This window comes from Nothobranchius furzeri, chromosome 5, assembly GCF_043380555.1.
Source record: "Nothobranchius furzeri strain GRZ-AD chromosome 5, NfurGRZ-RIMD1, whole genome shotgun sequence".
In the NCBI taxonomy this organism is placed as follows: domain Eukaryota; kingdom Metazoa; phylum Chordata; class Actinopteri; order Cyprinodontiformes; family Nothobranchiidae; genus Nothobranchius; species Nothobranchius furzeri.
The window spans coordinates 62,274,582-62,297,646 of NC_091745.1; the positions used below are offsets into that span (position 1 = coordinate 62,274,582).

The following is a 23,065-nucleotide window of genomic DNA, read 5'->3' on the forward strand; positions in this document are numbered from 1 at the left end:
ACCCTAATTGGCATCCGTTGGTAAGATCTTCCTCCAACACAAAAATACTGCTTGCGTGCAACGATCGCCAGGAAAAATACACACAGTCACTTAAAGCCCTGAGCGATGGCCACTTTTGTTGTTTGTTCAAATTTGGGAAAAAGATTATGAATCTGTTTTCATTCTTTATGGGCGTCTGCTTTAGTACGAATTAAATTATGTTTTATTGAGCTCCTGCTTTTTTTGTTCCTCTTCCTGCACACAGCTGAGCAGTTCAGAAAGGGTCTGGTAGGGTCACGGACTATGTTTAGGAATGGAACAGACTACTTCCTGGCAGACTGCAGAGTTTTGTTCATCAGGAAACCCTCAGCTAAACTTTTAGACACATTTAGATTCAGAACAGCATTTTTCCTTAGTTTTCTGAATCCTCTGATTATTGTAATAAAAAAGTTAGGTCAGTGACTTGTAACTAGTATGTTTTATCTCTTAAAGGACCATGAAGGAAGTGGTCACATCCAGAACCATCAGGAAACTGTTCTAAAACCCAGAGCACTAATCCCAGGCACCAGCTTCTCTGGGCTTCATGTGGGATGAATCAGAACCTCAGGTGGTCGGACAGATCCGTATTCCAGATGTACGAGGGAAGAAATGGTTGTGAGAAACAAACAAGTCCATGAGCCCAGATGTGTGATGGTGCCACCTTGGAACAGAGCATTAATGAGGAAAAGTACAGCAGGGCCTGTAACCCTCACACTGTCCTAATGGGTGACCCCGCGAGGAGAGTTGACCATTGAGCAGGGTTGATGGTTAATCCCTTGGGTTCATGTGGCAGGGGTGAGGAGTGAGCACCACCTCACCCCTGCCACATGGATCTCAAGGGGTAAACCATCAATCCTACTTTCCTCGCGGGGTCACCCATGAGGACAGTGGGAGGGTTAAAGCCACACCTGCATCAGGAACAGAGACATCCATCAGAACTACGCTCTGCTGGCATCACAAAGCCCGGACAGGTTCTGGACCAGACTCATGACCCGTTTGAGTTTGCAGAGACAGAAAAACAAACTACTGCAGACCCTCGATGCCAGAACATCCTTTACATATCAGAGGAGTAAATATCAACATTTACAAAGTGTTTTGACTTTTGTGTTAAATGCAAGAACAAAAGAGCTGAAGACGTGGTGTCAAAAACAGGTTGGATTCGTTCTTCCTGGAATAAACTCATGTCATCATAAAACTTCCACAGGGTTTAGTTTTATTCTCATTTTCCACTCAGTCCAAGTGTCCTGCTGAATCTAACAGAAACATTCTTCTTTCTAGGATATTTATGGCAAAGCAGGAAAATAAGCAACATTTCTGATGCAAAAGGAAAAAGACGAGTTTTCTTCTCTAATGTTGAGCAACGTTTTGTTCTATGATGCGTCTCCGACTTTAAACAAACCATCAGCAGGCTAAAATAGTGTCACTGTAAAAGGCATCTTCCAAAGGGAACAGTACAAATATCAGAGGGACACCACATTTAGTCACGAGTAGTGAGGTTAGAGCGTGGAACTGAGGAGGACCTGGATCTGGAACACGGACGCTTCTTTTTTTTTTTTTGAACACGTATTAAATACACAACAGTCACTGTGCCTCCTGCTTCAGTACAAACTCACGTTGTCCCACTCTACCAGGTACTGCACTTTCCCATCTGGTGTGACACGCCTCGCCAGGATCCTCACCGCCTCCCCGCCTCCCCAGCTCCTGGCTACAGTCCCATCACCCCCTCCCATCCCCATCCCTGCTCTGCCTCCTGCTCCAACACCTCCCCCCGCGCCCACACCGGCCTGATAGGGAGGGACGTCACGCAGGACGAGGGGCTCCAGCTGCTTCTGGCCTGGCTGGTGCTGGTGGTGGTGGTGCTGGTAGAGATGGTGGTGATGGTTTCCACTGGAGTCAAAGGAATAAGGGAAGCACGCTGGTGTAAGTCTGCAGGTGTCTGCCGTGCTGGAAGAAAATAAATCAGTTTACACCATCGTGACTATTCTTTCAGACACAAATAAATAATTTGTTTATCAGATATTTAAATTTGACTTTTTTAAAGAAAGGGTAAGAGGTCATTTTCTGAAGCCTTTTTGCCATTTGTTAGAAATGCTCTCCACACACTGATGGCAACCAATAAATGAAATCATCCCAGAAAATCCTCCTCCAATAACAGTGAACGTCACTTTCTTAATGACCAATTTCACACGTTTTTTTTTCCCAACACATTTGCAGTCGTCTCTAGTTTAAATGAATGAGTCGACCTTTGTGGGGGAAACTGGCGCTTCTGTTTCAGAAACTAGAAGTGAGCCAGAGGAGAGGGGAGCGGCAGACGGCAGGTTTTGGAGTCTCATTTCCTCATATTCAGACATCTTGCCTCTGATTGGCTAACAGCGACTCTACCACTGACTCCATTTTCTTTGCAACGTTGATGTTTTGTCTTCACAAATACCTCAAGCCTGAAGAAGTTCTGCTGTTTGGTGGAGTTGCTAAAGCTAACAGTTAGCTTCTACTAGCCAAGATGTGCTCTGTTCTCTGCTGGATACTAAATCAACAACAGTCTTTCCCGTCGTGAGCCCAGATGGGTGAGTCCATGTATGCTAACTTTACCGTGTGATGTAGATCTGTGTGGCTTTTTCTCACCTAAGCATTTCCCCCTCTAATTTCTATCGGCGGCTAATGCAGGAAATAGTAGAAGACTATTTTCACATTTAGCCTGCATGTTAAACTCAAAGTGTAAGATCATACTTAAAAAAATATCAGGTAAAAAACAGTTTCTCAATTAACTTTAATGACTGGATCCTGATCCATCCATCACACTGCTCTTCTGACCTTCCCTCCCCGCTCTGCCATACCCCTCTATGTGCACTAATTGGCTCAGAGCAGCTGAAGAGGAAGTGACAGAGCTGAGCTAACTATATTAGCCAGCATACATTAGCCAGCATACTTCATTGTTATACAAAGAGATGTCCCATTCCGATATCAATATCGGAAGGAATTCGATATCGGCCCAAAAACACTGTATCGAATTATATCGGACTGCATCAAAAATCTCTGATATAAGCAGTCCGTTAAGGTTTACATTTTTGCAACCAATGGTTAAAAGAAATTGTCTTTTTTTCATACTTACTGTTATTGGCTCTTGTTCTCCGATTGAGTAATATCACTAGATTAAGCCTTTCATAAATTCCACACTACGAAATAAGTATAAGTCTGTATGATTTGTGCTGATTTCATATCGGATTGGTATCAGTCAATACTGAAGGCTGCAGTATTGGTATTGTATCGGATAGGGATGTGTATAGTGAAAGTATGGCGATACGATACGTATCACGATACAGGGGAGAAGATACAATATATCACGATTTATTGCGATACATTCAAACAACATTAGCAATTTTTTTAGACTGATTTATAGGAAAATTCAATAAACAGCCCAAACTGATACTTTACATGTTTAACGTGAGGTATCTGAACCTTAATAGAGGGGTTTACATTCCAATGGTGGAAACAAAACCCATTGCACACTGCTGCCAACTAGTGGTCAGCGTTTGAATTGCATCAAAAGAAAAGAAAATGTTTGCATGTAAATTCTTCCAAAAATTAGATGCATGGCTTTTGAACATCAATATAATATTGCAGGAAAAAATATGATACATTGCGATATCAATATTTTTGATACACGGCTTTTGAATATTGCTACAATATCGCTGGGGGGGGGACACGTTATATTGCCAAATCGATATTTTCTTACATCCCTAGTATCGGAAGTGAAAAAGTTGTGTAAGGACATCCCTAGTTATGCAGTAATGTAGGTGCAACACGTTAAGAACTAGAATGGCTTTCTCAGAAACTCCTACCCTACCTTTAATGATAATAATGAGAAGAATAGAGAGGGAAACCTGTTGTAGTGATGAAGATTCCTGGGAAATGCAGTAGTGTTTCCGTTGTAAGTGCTGTGGTAGAAGGCATACATTCGTTTGGGAGGAGGGCTGAAAGTGAGGACAGAACAACGCATCAATGATTACGACTTTAATCCACCCAAAAAAATCATGTTTTTTGAAGCTGTTATTTGACTTTTTTTCAACCCTTTACAAGGTGAGAGACCACATTTGATGACTTTAGCATGCCTGATTTGCAACTTAAACCAAATTCTTTATTAAAAATATAATTTAAAATGAAAATAGATATTTAAGTAAAAGAAATAAATTAAAAGAAAAAAATTAAGACATTTTGAAGTAGATCTGGGTTAAAGCAGCAATCCATTGTATTCCCCTTTCAGGAATTACTTATGATTGTTTTTTTAGAAATCCATAAAAGTGATAGTCTTACCGTGATATAAAGCAGGCAACAGGTTTTTTTTTCTTTTTTGCTAAGCCTGTCCCATACAGCCCCATGCAATTTCAAATGACCACTGTGTATATATATATATATATATATATATATATATATATATATATATATATATATATATATATATATATATATATATATATATATATATATACAGGTCCTTCCAGAAAAATTTGCATATTGTGCTAAAGTTCATTATTTTCTGTAATGTACTGATAAACATTAGACTTTCATATATATTAGATTCATTACACACTACTGAAGTAGTTCAAGCCTTTAATTGTTTCTAATATTGATGGTTTTGGCATTCAGCTCATGAAAACCCAAAATTCTTCTAAAAAAATTAGCATATCATGAAAAGGCTCTCTAAATGAGCTACTAACCTAATCATCTGAATCAACTAATTAACTCTTAACACCTGCAAAAGATTCCTGAGGCTTTTAAAAACTCCCAGCCTGGTTCATTACTCAAAACCGCAATCATGGGCAAGACTGCCAAACTGACTGCTGTCCAGAAGGCCATCATTGACACCCTCAAGCAAGAGGGTAAGACACACAAAGAAATTTTTGGGCTGTTCCCAGAGTGCTGTATCAAGGCACCTCAGTGGAAAGTCTGTGGGAAGTAAAAAGTGTGGCAGAAAACGCTGCACAACGATAAGAGGAAGATTGTGGAGAAGGACCGATTCCAGACCTTGGGGGACCTGTAGAAGCAGTGGACTGAGTCTGGAGTAGAAACATCCATAGCCAACGCGTACAGGCGTGTGCAGGAAATGGGCTACAGGTACTGCATTCTCCAGGTCAAGCCACTTTTGAACCAGAAACAGTGGCAGAAGCGCCTGACCTGGGCTACAGAGAAGCAGCACTGGACTGTTGCTCAGTGGTCCGAAGTACTTTTTTCAGATGAAAGCAAATTTTGCATGTAATTCAGAAATCAAGGTGCCAGAGTCTGTAGGAAGACTGGGCAGAGGGAAATGCCAAAATGCCTGAAGTCCAGTGTCAAGTCCCCACAGTCAGTGATGGTCTGGGGTGCCATGTCAGCTGCTGGTGTTGGTCCACTGTGTTTTATCAAGGGCAGGGTCAATGCAGCTAGCTATCAGGAGATTTTGGAGCACTTCATGCTTCCATCTGCTGAAAAGCTTTATGGAGATGAAGATTTAATTTTTCAGCGTGACCTGGCACCTGGTCACAGAGCCAAAACCACTGGTAAATGGTTTACTGACCATGGTATTACTGTGCTCAATTGGCCTGCCAACTTTCCTGACCTGAACCCCATAGAGAATCCGTGGGACATTGTGAAGAGAAAATTGAGAGACGCAAGACCCAACCAAGCCCCCACAAAGCGGCTCTAAAATTGGTCTCAACCCGGAAGTACCAAAAATTGCAGTTCCACCCTCATCCGCTGGGGGCTGGTATCAGAAGCGAGCAAATCCTCATTGACTCCCATGTTAAAAATACCAATTTCACAGCAGAAATAAACATGTTTACAGCCTGGTACCAAAACATGTTTTTGGTTTAAATGATCTAGTTTACACTCATGACAGCTCGGAGGGGGTGAATTTTTTCTCTCACTCTTCTGTTTAAGTGTATTAAAAGCCTAAAATTCTGTATAATTAATGAGCATCCGACCCACGTGACCACAGAGCTAGCTCCGTGGAGAGGCCTCAGTAGAGCCTCGGTCTGGCTTGGAAACTGCTCCGGGATTTTGAGTCTCTGTGTTTGTGCGTTCTTTTTTGGATACTTTTAGTGCAATTGTTGTACAAAATGACTTGCTGTGGCATTAATTGCACTAATAGAGCGTCCAAGGAGTCTCCACTTCATTTTTTTCGGTACGTAAAATTATATTTATGTATTTTAGGTCACTGCAGAGCTGAGCTTAGATTTTAACATGTACTGTTTAACCATGAAATTTAAATTTAATAGGGTAAACCCCAGTGCATTTAACATAATGCTGCACTTTAGAAAATGGGTTGAAATATAACATGTTGGTGGAGCTGGGTTCCGACTATCGGCTTGTGGAGCTCTCGGGAGACCCATGTTTTCCACCCGGTTCTCCCCTCCGGGCAGCCCGGTGCATCTCTGTCTGATTGCGGTTTCTGTCTGCTGCGCGGGCTGATGGCTGGGTCTCCCTGCAGCTCGGCGCATCTCTGTCTGATCGAGGCTTCTGTGTGCTGCGCGGGCTGACGGCTTGTGGAGCTCTGGGATGGAAACCTTTCCACCCGGTTCTCCCCAGCGGCAGCTCTGCACATCTCAGATCGCAGCGGAGCTTGTCTGCTGTGTGGCTGCCGGCTTGTGGAGGTCTCGAAGACCTCTGTGTTCCACCCGGTTTTACCCAGCGGTCAGCCCGGCGTACCTCTGACTCAGAAGCTCTGGTGTTGTGCACAGTTAACTCCGGTTGTAGCTAGGTTGCTACCTCCGTTAGCTTAGCTCCCACCTCCGCATTAGCTTTGGGTTAGCTTCAGGTTAGCTTGTAGCTAGTTCGACCGGTGTCGGTACAAGATCTGCTCGGGTGCAAGATCGGCTCAGGGTCCGTCGACTGCCGGTGACGTCAAAGTAGTTGATTGGCTGAACATGAACCTTACGGAATTACGTAATCACGTTACGTCGTTATCATGTTACGTTGGTCCAGGCAAATCTTTCTGTTGGAAAGATGGACAACTTTTACAAAGAAATCCATCATTACCTCTTTGAAAATACACTTTTAGCGTAGAGCTGCATGTATATTAGGGCTGAACGATTAACTGCGTGTGCAATTAAATTGCGATGTGACAAAAGGAGATTTTCTAATCGCAAAGGCTGCAATTTGGCAGCGAGTGGTTAGTGCAATGCTAATAAACGTGGAAAAACCCATAGGAATGCTAATGCTAATATCACCGATTACATTCTTACAAATTATGAATTAGAAACATGCCAAATGATTACATTTGGAATCTAATAGAAAGTAAAACTACCATCAATCAAATAAGTACAGACAGGTATTTTAGTAAAGCCAGAAAACTTTTCACTCCAGTGTTTTGGCTATAGCAGCTATGAGCGTAACTGAACTACGCATGGACAAGACGTCAAAAACTAAACACAAAATACTTCAATAAACGGGACACACTTCTTTCCTGCAAATACAATTTCACAGGTGTTGCTAATACAGATGATCTTTCAAGGGATGTGCTGAAAGAGGAGTTCAACATTATGAATACAATATAGTGTTTTATTTTACAAATACCATTATAAACACAAACTTACGTCTTAACATTATTTTAATAACGAAACTGCTAAATTCTTTCCAACAGTATAAAGATGTGTATTGTATTTTGTCCGAGTGGGTTTGCCGTACTTTGACGTCATCGGCAGTCGAAGGACCCGAGCCGATCTTGCACCCGAGCCGATCTTGCACCCGAGCAGATCCTGTACCGACATCGGGTGTCGTCAGTTGATCCCAGCCTTACAGCTCCACCCTCAGCTCCTCTCTTCCCTTTTATGGAATTGTCTGGGCTTGATGGAACCTGTGACACAGTCAAAATGGCGGTGGTGGCCACCTCCCATTTTAGTACAAAAACGTGTTATTGGAGCCTATGGAAACCCATTGTCCATGAATGTATGTCGATGGACCCAACACTCTGGATGAGCTTAAGGCCGCTATCGAAGCATCCTGGTCCTCCATAACACCTCAGCAGTGCCACAGGCTGATTGCCTCCATGCCACGCCGCATTGAAGCAGGGATTTCTGCAAAGGGATTCCCGACCAAGTATTGAGTGCATAACTGAACATAATTATTTGAAGGTTGACTTTTTTGTATTAAAACCGCTTTTCTTTTATTGGTCGGAAGAAATATGCTAATTCTTTGAGATATGGATTTTGGGTTTTCATGAGCTGTATGCTAAAATCATCATCATTAGAAACAATAAAAGGCTTGAACTACTTCAGTTGTGTGCAGGGATATCCCGATCCAATCACATGATCGGAAATCGGTCCCGATCACGTGGTTTCAGACTGATCGGGACTCGTGCTTTACTTCCCGATCCAAGCCCTGATCCGGACTCGGATATTGGGTTCAAATTACAGGAGGGCAACTTGGTTCTCCTTAAAGGTTGTCAGGCTCCCCTGATGCCCTTAACTTACACAGCCAGAAGAAGCACAAAAAAGATCCAGTTTCTACCTATATTATATGGACTCAGTGTAGCGGGGATTCTTTTGAGCAGAGACGCAGAGAGCGGCAGGCAGACCGCTGATTATTCATGAACTCCAGCTGTGTTCTGCACACGGCCACAGTAACATTTTCTAAGTTTCTAAGTGGCGTCACCAAAACATATACAATTAACGCACAATCATTCGTGTCCATTTTCTCTCTGGTGAGTTCAGTCTATTTGAGCATGACGTGCCCCCGCTGCAGCGCTAGTCACTGGCGCTGCCAGGCAGCGCAGCGCACACTCCACTTTTTTTGCGGTCAATAGATCAATTTGATCTGCTAATTAAAAAGTTACTTGTGAGGTGAAAAAGAAGGAAGCAGGCAGGAGTTTTTCTGGAGGACTGTGGGGATGCAGGAAGATCAGAGACAGACAGGACAGGAAGATAGGAAAATAAAAACCAAGAAAACAAAACCAAACAAAGTTCTTAAAAAATAAAATGTAGGTCATTTATCCCACTACACATTTGTACCTGTATAAGGCAATAATTTATCAGCATGTAGTATTTATATAGTTGATACAATTCAGATCATCTTCAAAACTCCATCCCATGCCCAGGGACGTATCTAAGCATTTTGGGGGCCGAGGCAAAATAGACCCCTGCCAGGTATTTTAAGTTGAAGTGCTATCTGTTTTTATATTAAGACTTTTTAAATTTGCAATAAAGTCCAAAAGTGAAGAATTTATGTTATTTATTAATTGATTGTTCAAGCTACCTCACAGATTAAAATAAAAAGTGAATTAAATAAAAAATAAGGAACATTATGGAACTGTTTCTTCCTTTTCTTTATTTATTTATTTTTTATGTATCAAAAGTATCGGATCGGGACTCTGTATCGGCAGATTCTCAAAATCAAATGACTCGTACTCGTACTCGAGGGCAAAAATACCTGATCGGGGCATCCCTAGTTGTGTGTAATGAATCTAATATATATGAAAGTCTAATGTTTATCAGTACATTACAGACAATAATGAACTTTATCACAATATGCTAATTTTTTTTAGAAGGAACTGTACATAGGAATTTATAAATGAACAGTATAAAGTGAGAATAGTAATATAACAGTGCATTTTAATGCTGTTATCCAGCTAGAGGTGCACGTTCATGAACGAGAGGCATTGATTTTGGCTGTGAATACAAAAATGGTGAGAAAAAATGTGAGATACACTTGTGAGCCTCTAGATGGTGACACTGAGAAAAAAATACTCTGGGTTGTAGCTTTAATTGAAATGTAAGTGGACCTGGAAAATATGTTTTATAGGAATGCAAAAAATACATTTCTTGTTATTGTGAAAATAAATACCACATAAATATTTAAACAAAAGCATTCAGTAGTGAGCTGCAGTGAGCCACACTCAGGTATGTTGTATTTATTTATTTTTTTCCAGTGTTGTTAAAAAACATAAGATAAGAAATGATCACATATCAGTAATATTTCAAAACAAAGTGTTGTGGTTAACCTTCAGCTGGTGAAAAAAAATAAGAATAAATAATAATATTAGAGAACAAAGCAAAAACAACCTGTACAGACAGCCCTTACCACATGTTAAGCTCCTCCTCCGACTTCCTGGAGTTGTAAAGGTTGGCTCCTCCCATGTAGCCATGGCAACATGGCAGCAGCTCAACAGGGTTGGCAGTAACCGGGGGTTGACAGGTCTGGGCAGAGGGGAGACACAGGGATCAGCTGGTGTCTGAACCAACATCATCAGTCCCTCCAAAACTGTTACCTTTGTGCTCGCTCGAGTGTCAAGTTCAGGTTTTGGGGTATTTTGTGTTTTTTGTAAACTGTCCACAGCCCAAAGGGTTAGTGAGGAAGCTGCTGCTGACTCATACAAAGTAAAAGCATCACCTAGGAGGTGGTCACCACACAGCAGCACACCGAGCCACTTCTGTAGCATGGCGGTTATGATGGGAGATTATTAATCAGAGGCTTCGGTTTATGTCTGCACCTTTAAACAGAGACGTTCTGTCAGAGTAGCGCTGTCAAGGTGCCAGCGCCACCTGGCCAAAATGTAATTGACTGCAAAGTGCACTTGGAAGTGATCCCAGACTCCGCATATCAGCATTCTTACCCATCTCACTTTCCTCAGACCTACTCCTCCAAGACAGACTGAGATTAGCATCCGTCAGAGGAGAACAATGGAGCTTGGATGAGCCAAAGTGGAGAGAAAAACAGGAGCAGTGCAGAGCGTATTGTTCCAGGATTTCACTACGTGCACATACACAGATCAGAGCGATGTGTAGGAGGAACAAAGCACGACGAACGTTCACGCTTAAGAATGCAGAGTAAAAATAGTAACCAGCACATGTGAGACTGCTTGTTTCAGAGCCGTCCGCTGGGAATCGGCTCTGATGATGCTGATAAATGTGTCGTTGAATCGCAGGTGTTGCTGAAATACAAGAGCAGGTTTTAGCAAGATTGGATCTGAATTATACATTTTAGCGGAGCGCCACCACGTTTCTCAAAGCTACTTTTAATCTATTTGTGTTCTCTAACACATTAGCAGGCTTTAAGGTTCCTGCTGGGAGGAGAGAACAAACACAGAGGCAGCGGAGTGTGAAAGGAGCAGCAAGGCTGAAGGAGACGGCTCTGTGAGAATGACGGGTTATTTGGGTCACACAAGGATGTTTACCTGGGTGCATTTAAAAAAAATAAGAGGAAGAAAATGTAAGCCAGGAATAGTGGCCCAGACCCCCACCCCCCTCCTCCTGAGACAGAGGCGCTGACCTGTGTCTCCATGATGCGACGCTTTGATTTACGAGACTCCGGCCCTCCAACTCTTCTCTGGCAGGGTAGTGACAATGGGCTGAGGGGAGAAAACACACGCATACATTAGCAAACACCTTCCTCTCTGGATGGGTTTGATTTCTCATCATGGCTGCATGAGGGTCTGCTGATGGTGGTTCTAACATGTCAGGGTATTTCCTTTGATCTGTTGAGGGTCTGACCTCATGAGGAAATTACTATGCAGTGATTTTCTCCAAAATGACTGTGCTTAAATTGCTCTGAAAAGCAAATAATCACATCAGCGCCAAGAAACTTCATTTCCCATGATGCTTTGCACACGGAAGCATTGTGATGACGTCACCGCCTAGTACCAGAAACACGTTCTGCGCATGTGCGGGAAGCCGTGGAGTTTTCCCGCAAACTAAGACCATAAATCTTCAGCAGAGACAAAGAAACCTTGTTCTTTTGCCCAGGATACCTGGCGGTGAGGACACGCTTGTCGAACGCTCCGACTTCTTTGAGCACGCGGAAGCTCTAAGTGCCAAGTTGAGCCACGGAACTGCTGGAAACTAAACTGCAAGCCCATCAGATCTGCTCGTTTCTGCTCCCCTCCAGCTGATGTTTGAGGACACAGAACTGCGGAGGGAAACAACAACTCCATCCAGCTCTCAGAAACGCTGTAAGTTGTCAAACTCAGCCCAAAAGGAACTTCGTTTTCTTTGTGTCCAGCCGTGGAGAAACACTCGTGGAGCCAAACAACGGAGAAAGCATCAAACCGGCGGATGACGCTGAAAGCTGCGGAGAAACACGGAGAACCGTCAAATCAAAACAGTGAGGGACGCTTCACTGTTCTGGTGATCAGAAACTCATCTCTTTCTCTCATTCTTTCCTTCTCCCGTTTCCTCTATAGTCTCGAATAAGCAATAAACCGCGTCTATTGCTTAAAAGTAGCTTCGTGTTTTCCTCTTTCGTCCCAAACACGTCCGTCGGGTCATTTTGAAGAATAAACTGCTTATTGATCATTGTTTGGTATCTTAAAATGGTTTCTGTCATGGCCAGGCTGAAACTAAAAGATATTAATTTGTGATTAATCTTTTGTGTTGTTTCATGATCTTTTGAAATGTTTTGAGTGATTTAAGGTTAAGTTACTACTGATTCTAAGTGCTTTGGAAGTTAAAGTGCAAGTTGCCACCCACACTTTAGCCAGACAAAGGGGTCAGCCATCTTGTATTCAAGACTCCATTTTGAATCCATACACACGCACACACACACACATACACACTACTCCTTTGTGAGAACAAAGGACCCCATTCATACATCCTCCATCACATGCAAACACATCCATCTTCAATCATATCACACGGTTATTATTCATCTATTCCACTGTTTATTCATTTGACAAATTGTTAATTAAATGTTATAAAATTCAGATTTTTGTGTCCAGTAGCTTTGTTGTGTCGAAGAGAAGTCTCTGCTCCAAGGATTCTACGAACTTCAAGAAAGACTGATAAGAGTTTTGGATTCAATTTTTCCCCGGAAAAAGGGGAATGGTGCCCCGTATATCTAAGAATATCTTAATTAATTAATAAATCAGTAAATATTTACATATTTACAGAATTTATTGAAGAATCCAAAAGTAAGTTAACGCTTACGAATTGTTCGCTCCTAATAACCCCAACATTTTATTGGTGCGGCCGTGTGAGGCTTGGATACACAGAGATTTCTATCCGGCACAAACAAACAAATAAATCCAAAGAGCTTGAATTAAAAATAATCCGTTGTTCAGCCTTGAACCAGCAACAGAGTGGTGCTGATTTCGCTGAGCAGGAAGCTGCATCGAACTCTCACCAGTAACTCAGTGCTTCTTTAAAGGTGCAACGTGTAAATTAATTCTGGTTAACCTTTTAGGTTAAAATTCAGCTTTTCCTTAAAGGTGCAACGTGTAATTAATTCTGGCTAACCTTTTAGGTTAAAATTCAGTTTTTCCTTAAAGGTGCAACGTGTAATTAATTCTGGCTAACCTTTTAGGTTAAAATTCAGTTCCTCATTAAAGGTGCAGCGTGTAAGTAATTCTGACTAACCCTTTTAGGCTAAAATTAACTGCTAATTTAGCGACTTTAACTCACAGTGGCTATTGTAACTAACTGAAACCTTCACTCAAAGACTGATAACACCTTGTTTGCTAATATTCTGAAGGAATAACTAGCATATTTAACACTGCAAGTGTTGTAAGACGTTGCTACGGCAACGCACCAGCTTTTGCTAAAATACTGAAAGGAATAGTATTTTAAGCATCAGTCACGGCATTCCGTGCAATCTTAAAACGCTAAAACCTGTGCGCACAAAGGTTAATTTAGTGTTTTTCTGCTACAAAGCTAGCAGTTGCTGCCAAAGGTGCAGCCTTGAGCTATCTGCAGAAGCTCTACTAGGCTATTTTTGGTTCGGTTGTTAAAATGGAGGGACAGAGTAGTGAACTGACCAACTCCCAGCAACCAGGTGGCGCTGCGGCCCACGACTATGAACCTGGCCTACTTTCTGGACAAATATTGTCCAAACTGGTCGCGGTTGCTCGAGAACCCGACTACCCTTCTAGGGATTTCACTGAAGAACAGCGTAGCGACGAGCTAGAAGCTGTAATTGATCAAATAGAAAACCCGGATGGTACAAAACCAATCCAGGTTCACTTAGCTAAGTTAGCCCTGATCCTCTATCAGAGAGAACTCCAACATGATCGAGAGATCATGAAGCTCCAGAGCATGCTAGCTGAAAGGCAGCAAAATGGAAGGCAGAAGGATGACGAGGAGGAAGCCAGCACCGATTCTGGGGAAGATGGGGAGAAGACCCCGCCCCCTTCTGCTGATGACAACAGACAGTGGGAAGGGGGGGAACACCGTGACTCTGAGGCTGAGCCAGAGTGCTCTCCCACACCGGTACGAAAGCAAGCCGGCAAAGCCAACCAGGGTCCGCCCAGGACGATCGCCAAAGACCAATTGGTTTCCTCCACCCAAGGTAGCGAGGGACCGCCGTCCCGCCGTAAAGGTAGGCTACCTCCTGATACGGCTCCATACGATAATCAACAGTATGTGGTGTGGGACTCTCTGGACGGACGCACGCCGCAGGGGAGAGATGAAGCTTATCTGTCCCAACCTTCGGCCCCGTTCCCTACACACACTATAGGGCATTCAGGACCACCTAGGGGCCGAGAGCAGTTCACCCTCGAATCCCAGGTTGGACCACCACCCTCATCTTCACGGCCTTCTCAATCAGTGAGAAGTCGACCAGCTGAGCGGCACCTCTATTTAGACCGCTCCCCCAGTCCACGAAGGGTGCAAGGTGCCGGCTGGGGTTATGCACAAGCCCAACCTGCACCTCCACCATCCACCCATCCTAGCTACTCCGGTATTCGGCATGCCGATAACCAGCTGCAGGACAAAGCATCATACGCCAGTCCGTACCCGGACAAAGCGTATTACGCAGATGCCCCAGTTGAAAGACGCAGGCTGCACTACGCAGACGTGCCCCGGGAGGAGGATCTCCCAGGACACCCACGTGACGTGCCAGCAGCCCGCCACAACATGCCGGACCCCGATTTGGGCCCCAGGAGTCAACATTGGGAGCCCAGAGCACACCAGCGATATCCAGCGCCCTCTGAGACAGACCGTGGGTCAGAGTCAGAGGATGATGCGCCGTACTGTGAGTCAGGGCTCCGTGTACGTCAAATTGAATCGCTAGCTAAAGACATAGAACGCTTTGATCCTAACACCAATGAATCCAACGTCGACAATTATCTCAGGGAGATAGAACGTTGTCTGCTTGATCTTCCAGCACCCTCTTCAAGGGAAAAGCTCAAGCTAATTTGGAAAACCACATCTAGAACGGTGCACGGTTTCATGGAAACTCTACCACCTGACATTCGTGATCGGTACTCCTCGCTCTGCCGAGCGTTGAGAGATGAATACGCCACGTATGCAGACTCTGCGTCAGCTACAATGGGGGCCTTCTCCATCAAACACGGGAGGAACGAACCCCCCAGAGAGTATTATCGCCGACTCAAAAGTGCTTATTTCCAAGGTCGAAACGGCCCTGGGCTCGAGGAAGACCCTGCCTTCAGATCCCTGTTCATTCACAACCTGCACGAGTGTGTTCGCTCCGAAGTCTCAATGTATTGTCGGATGAAAAAACTGACAACTCAGGAGATTAGGAGATACGCTCAACAGGCTTGGGAAGCCGGCGGAAAGCCCCAAAAGCCTGACGCACATCACCGCGTCATGCACCTAACTCCCGACACCGAGCCGCGTTTGGAGCTTGAAGGCACAGAAGCTCCACCCACTAAGCCAAAATCTGCTAAACCTAGACCTGCTAAACCGCGAGAGCAGTCCCAATCTCCTCAACAGGGGAAGGGGGGTGCTGATTGGCTGCCTAGGTCTGGACAATCAGACAGGAAGTGGCCCAACCAAAACCAACGGCAAGCAGGTCGGAACAGTGGAAGGTTTAAGGAGCGCCGCCCACAGGTAGGTCCCGAACACAACTCCGCAGGTGAGTACTTGACCAAAGCCGACCTCCAGGAGATGTTTCAGCAGTTCCTAGCTAAACAGAAGGAACAGCTGAGATCTGCAGAAGAGACCCCTGCACCAAAGTCTTCTTCTAAGAAGCCAGACCCAGAGCCAACGTCCGCATGACTAGGCGTGGCTCAACCCCCCAGCGTGGCCAGGACCTACCTGATCAGCTGGGGGAACACTACTGGTAGATCACAGGAGTCTCCTGAAATCTACCCCCCAGAGAAACCTGATACTAAATTTCTGAAGTTCCTTGGTGACTTAACAAACCATGATCATGCTCGCCGTTTGTACTGTAGCACCAACGTAGGTGGATGCATACAGGTTGATGCTCTGCTGGATACCGGCTCAGAAATCACCCTGATGTGCTCCACACTGTTCCATCGCGTGTCTGACACCATGCGGTCGCTCGGGAAACCAGTCCAGGTAGAACCCTGTGACCTGAAAATCACCAGCTACACCCAGACCCGGGAGTGTATCACTCACCGGGCGTGGCTGGATATCACCTTCCAAGACATGACTCTGGTTCACCCGTTTTATGTCTGCCAGCTAGACACTGAACCACTTCTCATTGGTCAGGACCTGCTTGAACGTCTAGCTCCCCTCATCGACTGCCAGAAGGGTCAACTGTGGGCCCAGGTGGAAACACCTAAGCCCTGGAACCCGGATAGCAGCCGACCATCCTCCATTCTTGAAGTCAGCATAAGTGAGCCGCAAAACCCTTGTTCCAAGGTCATGCCCCTTCCTACGGCTCCCACAGACGATGACCGCCTGCAAAGGCACGAAACCGCTCCTGGAACTCCGCTCCGCGCACATTCATCTTTTCTCTGCTCGCTGAAGAACGTCAGCCTGCAGCCATATGCACCACACATAGTTGGTGGTCTTACCATCAACTGCACCCACATCTCAGATGCTCGCCTTGCTCTTTGGTCTGAAAAGTCAGCCATCAGCCAGCAGACGTTGGAACACCTGCGTCAGAAGGACCCCCTTCTGGTCAGTGTGACACGTAGCCATCGGCTCTTGTCACCTACTTGGCCGCAGAGGCTCCTGAAAGCGCCAGAGGTCTGCTCTCTGACTATCCAACTTGGAGCAAGACAGCTCACACATACATTCAGCATCATACCACAGCTTGATCCACCTGCACTCATCGGAGCAGATCTGCTGGTTCGACTCGGTGCCCAGCTGGACACTTGCAATCAAGTCCTTTGGGCCCGAGCCACACCATCCTCTGAGCCTCGCTCAGAAGGCCCTGAACACTTGCTGTCCGGTCAGACCATTCCACAGGCCTGCCGTGCAGTGGTTGAGGCCAGCACGGTTCTGCCCCCACTGGTCAAAGGAGTGCCTGTTCGTCTGACTCTGATGAAGCATCAGAAGCTGCCAGGCACACAGGCCTTCTTCCAGCCATCACCACACTTCTTGGAGCTCAACTTAGCCGTCTGTGGCACGCCACTCTTGGAGCTGAACAATCGTTCTGCATACTTGTTGGTCGAAAATCCGACCCAGAGTCCTATCCACATGCCGGCAGGAAAGCCCTTGGGCATGCTGATAGATAGCTCATTCCATGACTTCGAACTTTCAGTCCCCGTGATCGGACAACTTCCGTTGTTCTTGAACGACAGACAGGTTGGTGTAGACACATTCAGTACTTTCCCTTCACAAATGATTACCATCAAGCGGCATGAAGCCCTTCCTGAGGAACCCATTTGCAGTGCAACCTTAGATACTGACGGCGGTCAGTGTCTAACGGTTTTTGCAATAAATACTCAACCCTCTGAGTCACCGGTTGAAAGCCCGGAACACCAGAGACCCTCCTCCTCTGAACCTTATGACGGCTTCGAGGCCGAAGTCAGCCAGCAGCTTGACAAAGCGGATGCGCTGGAGTCAGAGGAGCAGAGAGCAGAGCTTAGAAGCCTGTTCTATGAGTTTCAGTCCGTCTTATCCAGGGACTCCCTGGACTGTGGACTCACAAACCTGCATACGGTTCGCATTCCAACGAACCCGAATGCCCCTCCTACTTTTGTACGTCAGTACAAGATTCCCCTCGCTGCTTATGAGTCGATCCAAGAGATCCTCGATCAGCTGAAGGAGAAAAACATCATCAGAGAGTGTAACTCCACTTACAACTCTCCCATCTGGCCGGTTCTGAAACCGACTGGGAAATGGCGTCTCACCATAGAGTATCATGCACTGAACAAACGAGTACCTCTCTCCAGGTGGCCTATGATCCATTTAGATCAGGAGCTAGCCAGAGTCAGAGATGCTCGTTTCTTCTCTACGGTTGACGTAGCCAACGGCTTCTGGACCATGAAGGTTGAGCCGGCGGACCAGTATAAACTGGCTTTCTCCTTTGGAAATCGCCAATATACTTGGAACCGCTGCCCCTTTGGCTACTCTAACTCACCTGCCGAGTTCAACATCTTCCTCCACAAAGCCATGTCAGATGCTGCTTCCAGAGGGAACCTCATATATGTCGATGACATCTTGATGAGGAGTCGAACCTTCGAGGAGCACCTGGCCGAACTCCGTCACGTGCTGCAACAGCTCGCTGACGCCGGAGCTAAATTGGCGATTCTCAAGGGACAGTGGTGTCGAACCAAAGTGGAGTATGTTGGACTGCTGGTTGGCCCTAATGGAGTCGAGCCCCAAGCGGGACGCATTAGAGCCATTCAGGACATCAAAGCCCCAGCTAATCTGACCGAACTCAGGAGCTTCCTCGGAGTCTGCAACTACTCCAGGCAGTTCATTGAGGAGTACGCTGAAATAGCGAGGCCCCTCACTGAGCTGCTTCAGAACGACACACCTTTCGTGTGGGACAGACCCCAAGAACACTCCTTCCAGTTCCTAAAACAGAAGTTGGCGTCCGCACCCTGTCTGGCTTACCCAGACAAGGATAAAGAGTTCTACATAGAGGCTACTTTCTCCTCTCACTGCCTGAGCGCTGCTTTGAAGCAGAAACACGATCAGGACATGAGAGTTGTGGCATACGCCAGCAAGCCTCTGAGCAAGGTGGAACTCCAGTTCTCAGACTGCGAGAGAGCTCTCCTCTCTACAGTCTGGGCCGTCGAACACTTTCGTAGTTACATCGGTGGACAGAAAGTGATCATTAAAACGTGTCATCAGCCTGCCACCTTCCTAAACAGCCAGCGTCTGCGCGAAGGAAGAGTGTCAAACAGCCGCATTGCGACGTGGATGATGGTGCTCCAAGGATACAACATTGAGGTCAAGTATGGTCAGAACACCAAGCTAGCGCTAGGACAAGGGCTAGCTGGCTGCCAGCACTGTGACTCTGACTCCGTCATGGGCCCCCTGGACACACCTGCCGCAGTCTACCCAACCGCATCCAATCATCGCTACTTTGATGAGAATGTTTGCCAAGGGCTTCCGAAAGTTTACACTGACGGATGTGCCTATCTTCACGAAGGCCAGCTCCGTGCTGGGGTTGGAGTCGTTTGGGTGGACTGTGACACTAAGCAACCAAATCACTACCGGTTGGGCCAAAAGTCTAGTCAGTACGCCGAAATCGCTGCAGTGTTGATAACCCTCCAGCAGGCAGCAGCCTTGGACATCACTCAAATCGTCCTTTGCTCAGATTCAAACTACGCTAGACACAGCTTCATTTCTCACTTCCCCATGTGGAAGGAGAACCACATGAAAAACGCCAGGAACAGAGATGTGAAACACTCGGAGTTATTCCTAGCGTGTGATCTGCTCACCACTGAGAAAGGCATAATGGTCTACTGGAAAAAGGTCAAAGGTCACTCCAGGACCATAGGTCCAGAGAAAGATGGTAATGACGAAGCTGACCGCCTTGCTAAGCTCGGTGCTGACCAGGGAACCTGCTGGGAATTCAAAGACGAGTGGCTTCCACCCAAGGCCGTTCACGAGGTCTGCGCGATTACTCGTCGCCATGCTAAACAGGCAGACGAACCTCAGAACGTTGGGGTACCCGTGTTTCTAGGCAGACAACCACATGATGCGGACCTAGTCACCATGCAGGAACAAGATCCTGACCTGAAGCTCATCCGCGAGCTTCTCCAAAAGGGCCCGATGTCTAAACAACCGTCACCACCTACTGGCGCAAGCCGAGATTTGGTAACCCTGCATCGTCAACTCGCGCACCTGAAACTACAAAACGATTTGTTAGTTTACATGCGTGACGATCACAGCCCGCCGCGCTGGGTTGTTCCACTTGACCACAGAGGAGTCATACTTGCCTACGCCCACGACACTCCGGTTGGAGGTCACCGCGGAGCAAAAGCTACCCTCGCGTCACCGACAGAAGTAGCATATTGGCCGTCGATGTCCAAGGACGTACACAGCTATGTCCAAGGCTGCCTCGTCTGTGCCCAGTTTCAACCCTCCCAGCCGCTTGCTAGAGCACCACTGCAACGCAGGGGAATAACCTTCCCTTGGTCCCACCTGCAGATCGACTGGGTTGGACCGGTTCCCAAATCAGCAAGAGGAAACAAATATATGCTAACTGTAACTTGCAGTTTCACAAAGTGGGTGGAATGCCTTCCAGCGCCAAACGATACAGCCGTCACAACCGCTGTACTGCTGATTAACCACGTTTTCAGTCGATGGGGACTTCCACTCTGCATTGACTCTGACCGAGGAACTCATTTCACATCCAGTGTAATGACGTCCCTGTTTGAACTTCTGGGAGTGGAAGTGAGATTCCACCTCCCCTATCACCCACAGTCATCCGGACAGGTCGAACGGATGAACCGCACGGTCGTCTCTATGCTCAAAAAGTACGTCTGCTCCACTGGGAAGGACTGGGACGTCAAGCTCCCTCTGGTCCTGATGGCCATACGGTCCACTCCACAGCGATCCACTGGGGTTACGCCCTTTGAGATGATGACCGGCAGACTAATGACTCTACCACTGCACCTCCTGTATCACCCAGAGGATGTCAGTGTTGCCACTGCCTATACCGCTCATCAGTATGTGGCAGACTTGAAAACACACCTCAGAGCTACGTTCGCGCACGCTCAGAAGAAACTGGAGACCAACGTAGAAGGCGCTAAAGCCTACTACGACCAAAAGACAACCAGCCGCGAATACGAGGTGGGTGACAAAGTATTCTACTTTCGGTTCGCCCAACCGGCACGCAAACCTAAGAAGTTCCTGCCCTGCTGGTCAGGACCATTTGAGATCGTGGCAAAACTCTCTCCAGTTGCATACAGGTTACGCATCACCAAAGCGAGACAGGAGCCTGTCTACAAATGGGTGCATGCAAACCAAATCAAACCCTACGTCAAACCATCCCCGCGGGTACAGAGACCAGACTCCCCGCAGGAGGTAGACGTAGTCGCTACATAGTTCTATGCATGGAAATGAAAAAGGGGGGGAAGTGCACGTTTAACCCACTAACATGTACTAACCGACAAAGAACCAGGCCCCCCCCCCCCCGCCGTCACTTTCACTAACCAAGAGAAACTCCTTCCTAGACCGCTAACAGGATGTACCTACTAAAACCTTACAGGGTGCTCTGGTACCTATTCTAGGCTCTGATTAATGAATCTCTACGTGCAATCAAGACTTTGTCTGAAACCATACCTCAGGATATTGTGTACACACGAGTGGTGAGAGATTTGATGTAGGACCTGCTCAGGGAAGTAAGTTCCACGCTGGACAGCTTGGTTGAAAGTCGTATTTCCCCGTACTTGGTACCACTGGACCTGCTCAAAGTTAGCTTGACAGCTGCTACCCCTCTACTGTGCACCTTTCACAAATCCACCTAGCGTACAGCCTAAGTAGTGCAATGCCCATTCACGTTGAAAAAAAAAAAATTAGAACTCGGTTTCCTGTTAAACGTTCCCATAATTGTGACACCTCACATCTATAGGTTTAGGTCGATGCTGAACATTGGTATTTGAAAGGACGGTAGGCATTTCCACTTTGAACTAGAAACCTGACACTCCATCACCTCAACCTCGAACAGCATGACTCAGAGTTTGAGATCATGGACGCTTTCCTGGGTTTGCCTTCGATTTAGAAATTGACCAACAATTACTGATTGAAGGAACCAAATTTGTTAAGTTCACACAAAACCCGCGTGAACTTACTTTGACGCCCAAGACGCTACATTGACAAATTATACGACTTTAATCTGCACATTGGTCGCCCTGGGGATGGAATGGCTCATCACGGCCGTGATAGCTTATTCCGCCTACAGGCGTGTTAAGAAACTCCAAGATAAGATGCACTTGCTCACCTACGGTGTGCCTCGTGACCGCGTTCTGGGAGACTCCAAGCGTGAATGTACCACACCTGTCTAAAGGGGGTGAGCAACGTTTTTTTTATTATTTTGTAACCCTAAGAGTAGTTCTCATTTTAGTCTACCTCACATATTTATCTGAGTGTTGCAGTATGTCACATTCTTTATAAGCTACACACTGAATGTATGACCTAAGAATGTATTTTATGAGACCTCAAGGTTGCTATGAATTTTCTTGGATGTTATATGTTTTTTTTTTTTTTTTGGGTTTTCTGTATTTTTGTTTCTTACTTGGTCACATATTAACTAGTGGTTATGTGCCGGCCCAGCTCAGTCTGTCAATGACTCTGTCTGACGCACCAGCACATTGTAGTACCTCTTAGTTTTATGGTCCTTGTTTTAGCCCAAAGACTGTCCTGATCCACCCTTTGGACCAAAAAGGGGGGAATCTTGGGACCACATAGGTCAATGCGCGTTTGCGAACTATGGACCTCGTACATCACCGCGTGCTCCATAAACTGAACTGTATGGCCGGCGGTGAGATGCCTTTGTGTCCACTCGTGGAGTTAACCGCCCACCGACCTTCCTCCTTCTACACTACTACCTCTCGCATGGACGACATCATCATTGCGTACCACCTGCGTGAGTGGCTTCTTCTCGTTATGCGCGTTGGGGACTATCCCGTTTCCTATCCTCTTTGTGCCTGACCAGGATCAAAGACCAAAGGCGCCAGGATCCAAGACAAAGACCAAAGACAAAGGCGTCCAAGGAGACCAACGTCCTAAGGGACAAACCCACCTGTGCTTCCGACAATCAAGTCGACCTACGTTCATGAGGAACAAACCCATCTGTGCTTCCGACGATCGAGCTTTGGGCGCGATCCCCGAAACCAAAAGGGGGAATGTTGAGGGTCTGACCTCATGAGGAAATTACTATGCAGTGATTTTCTCCAAAATGACTGTGCTTAAATTGCTCTGAAAAGCAAATAATCACATCAGCGCCAAGAAACTTCATTTCCCATGATGCTTTG

At 46.0% G+C, this 23,065-nt stretch overlaps 1 protein-coding gene across 3 annotated transcripts in view; it reads right to left on the reverse strand.

The window, feature by feature from the left end:
* Positions 1–1,481: 1,481 nt before the first annotated feature.
* phf1 (PHD finger protein 1) overlaps positions 1,482–23,065 on the reverse strand; it is a 50,266-nt gene continuing 28,682 nt past the window's right edge. For all 3 annotated transcript variants that reach the window (XM_054740861.2, XM_054740862.2, XM_070550994.1), the window contains 4 exons: positions 11,257–11,335; positions 10,069–10,184; positions 3,900–3,989; positions 1,482–1,962 (listed from right to left, as the gene is read on the reverse strand). In XM_054740861.2, coding sequence (XP_054596836.1) covers positions 1,617–1,962; positions 3,900–3,989; positions 10,069–10,184; positions 11,257–11,335 — 631 coding nt within the window. In that variant the 3' untranslated portion in view covers positions 1,482–1,616. The remainder of the gene's footprint in view (positions 1,963–3,899; positions 3,990–10,068; positions 10,185–11,256; positions 11,336–23,065) is intronic.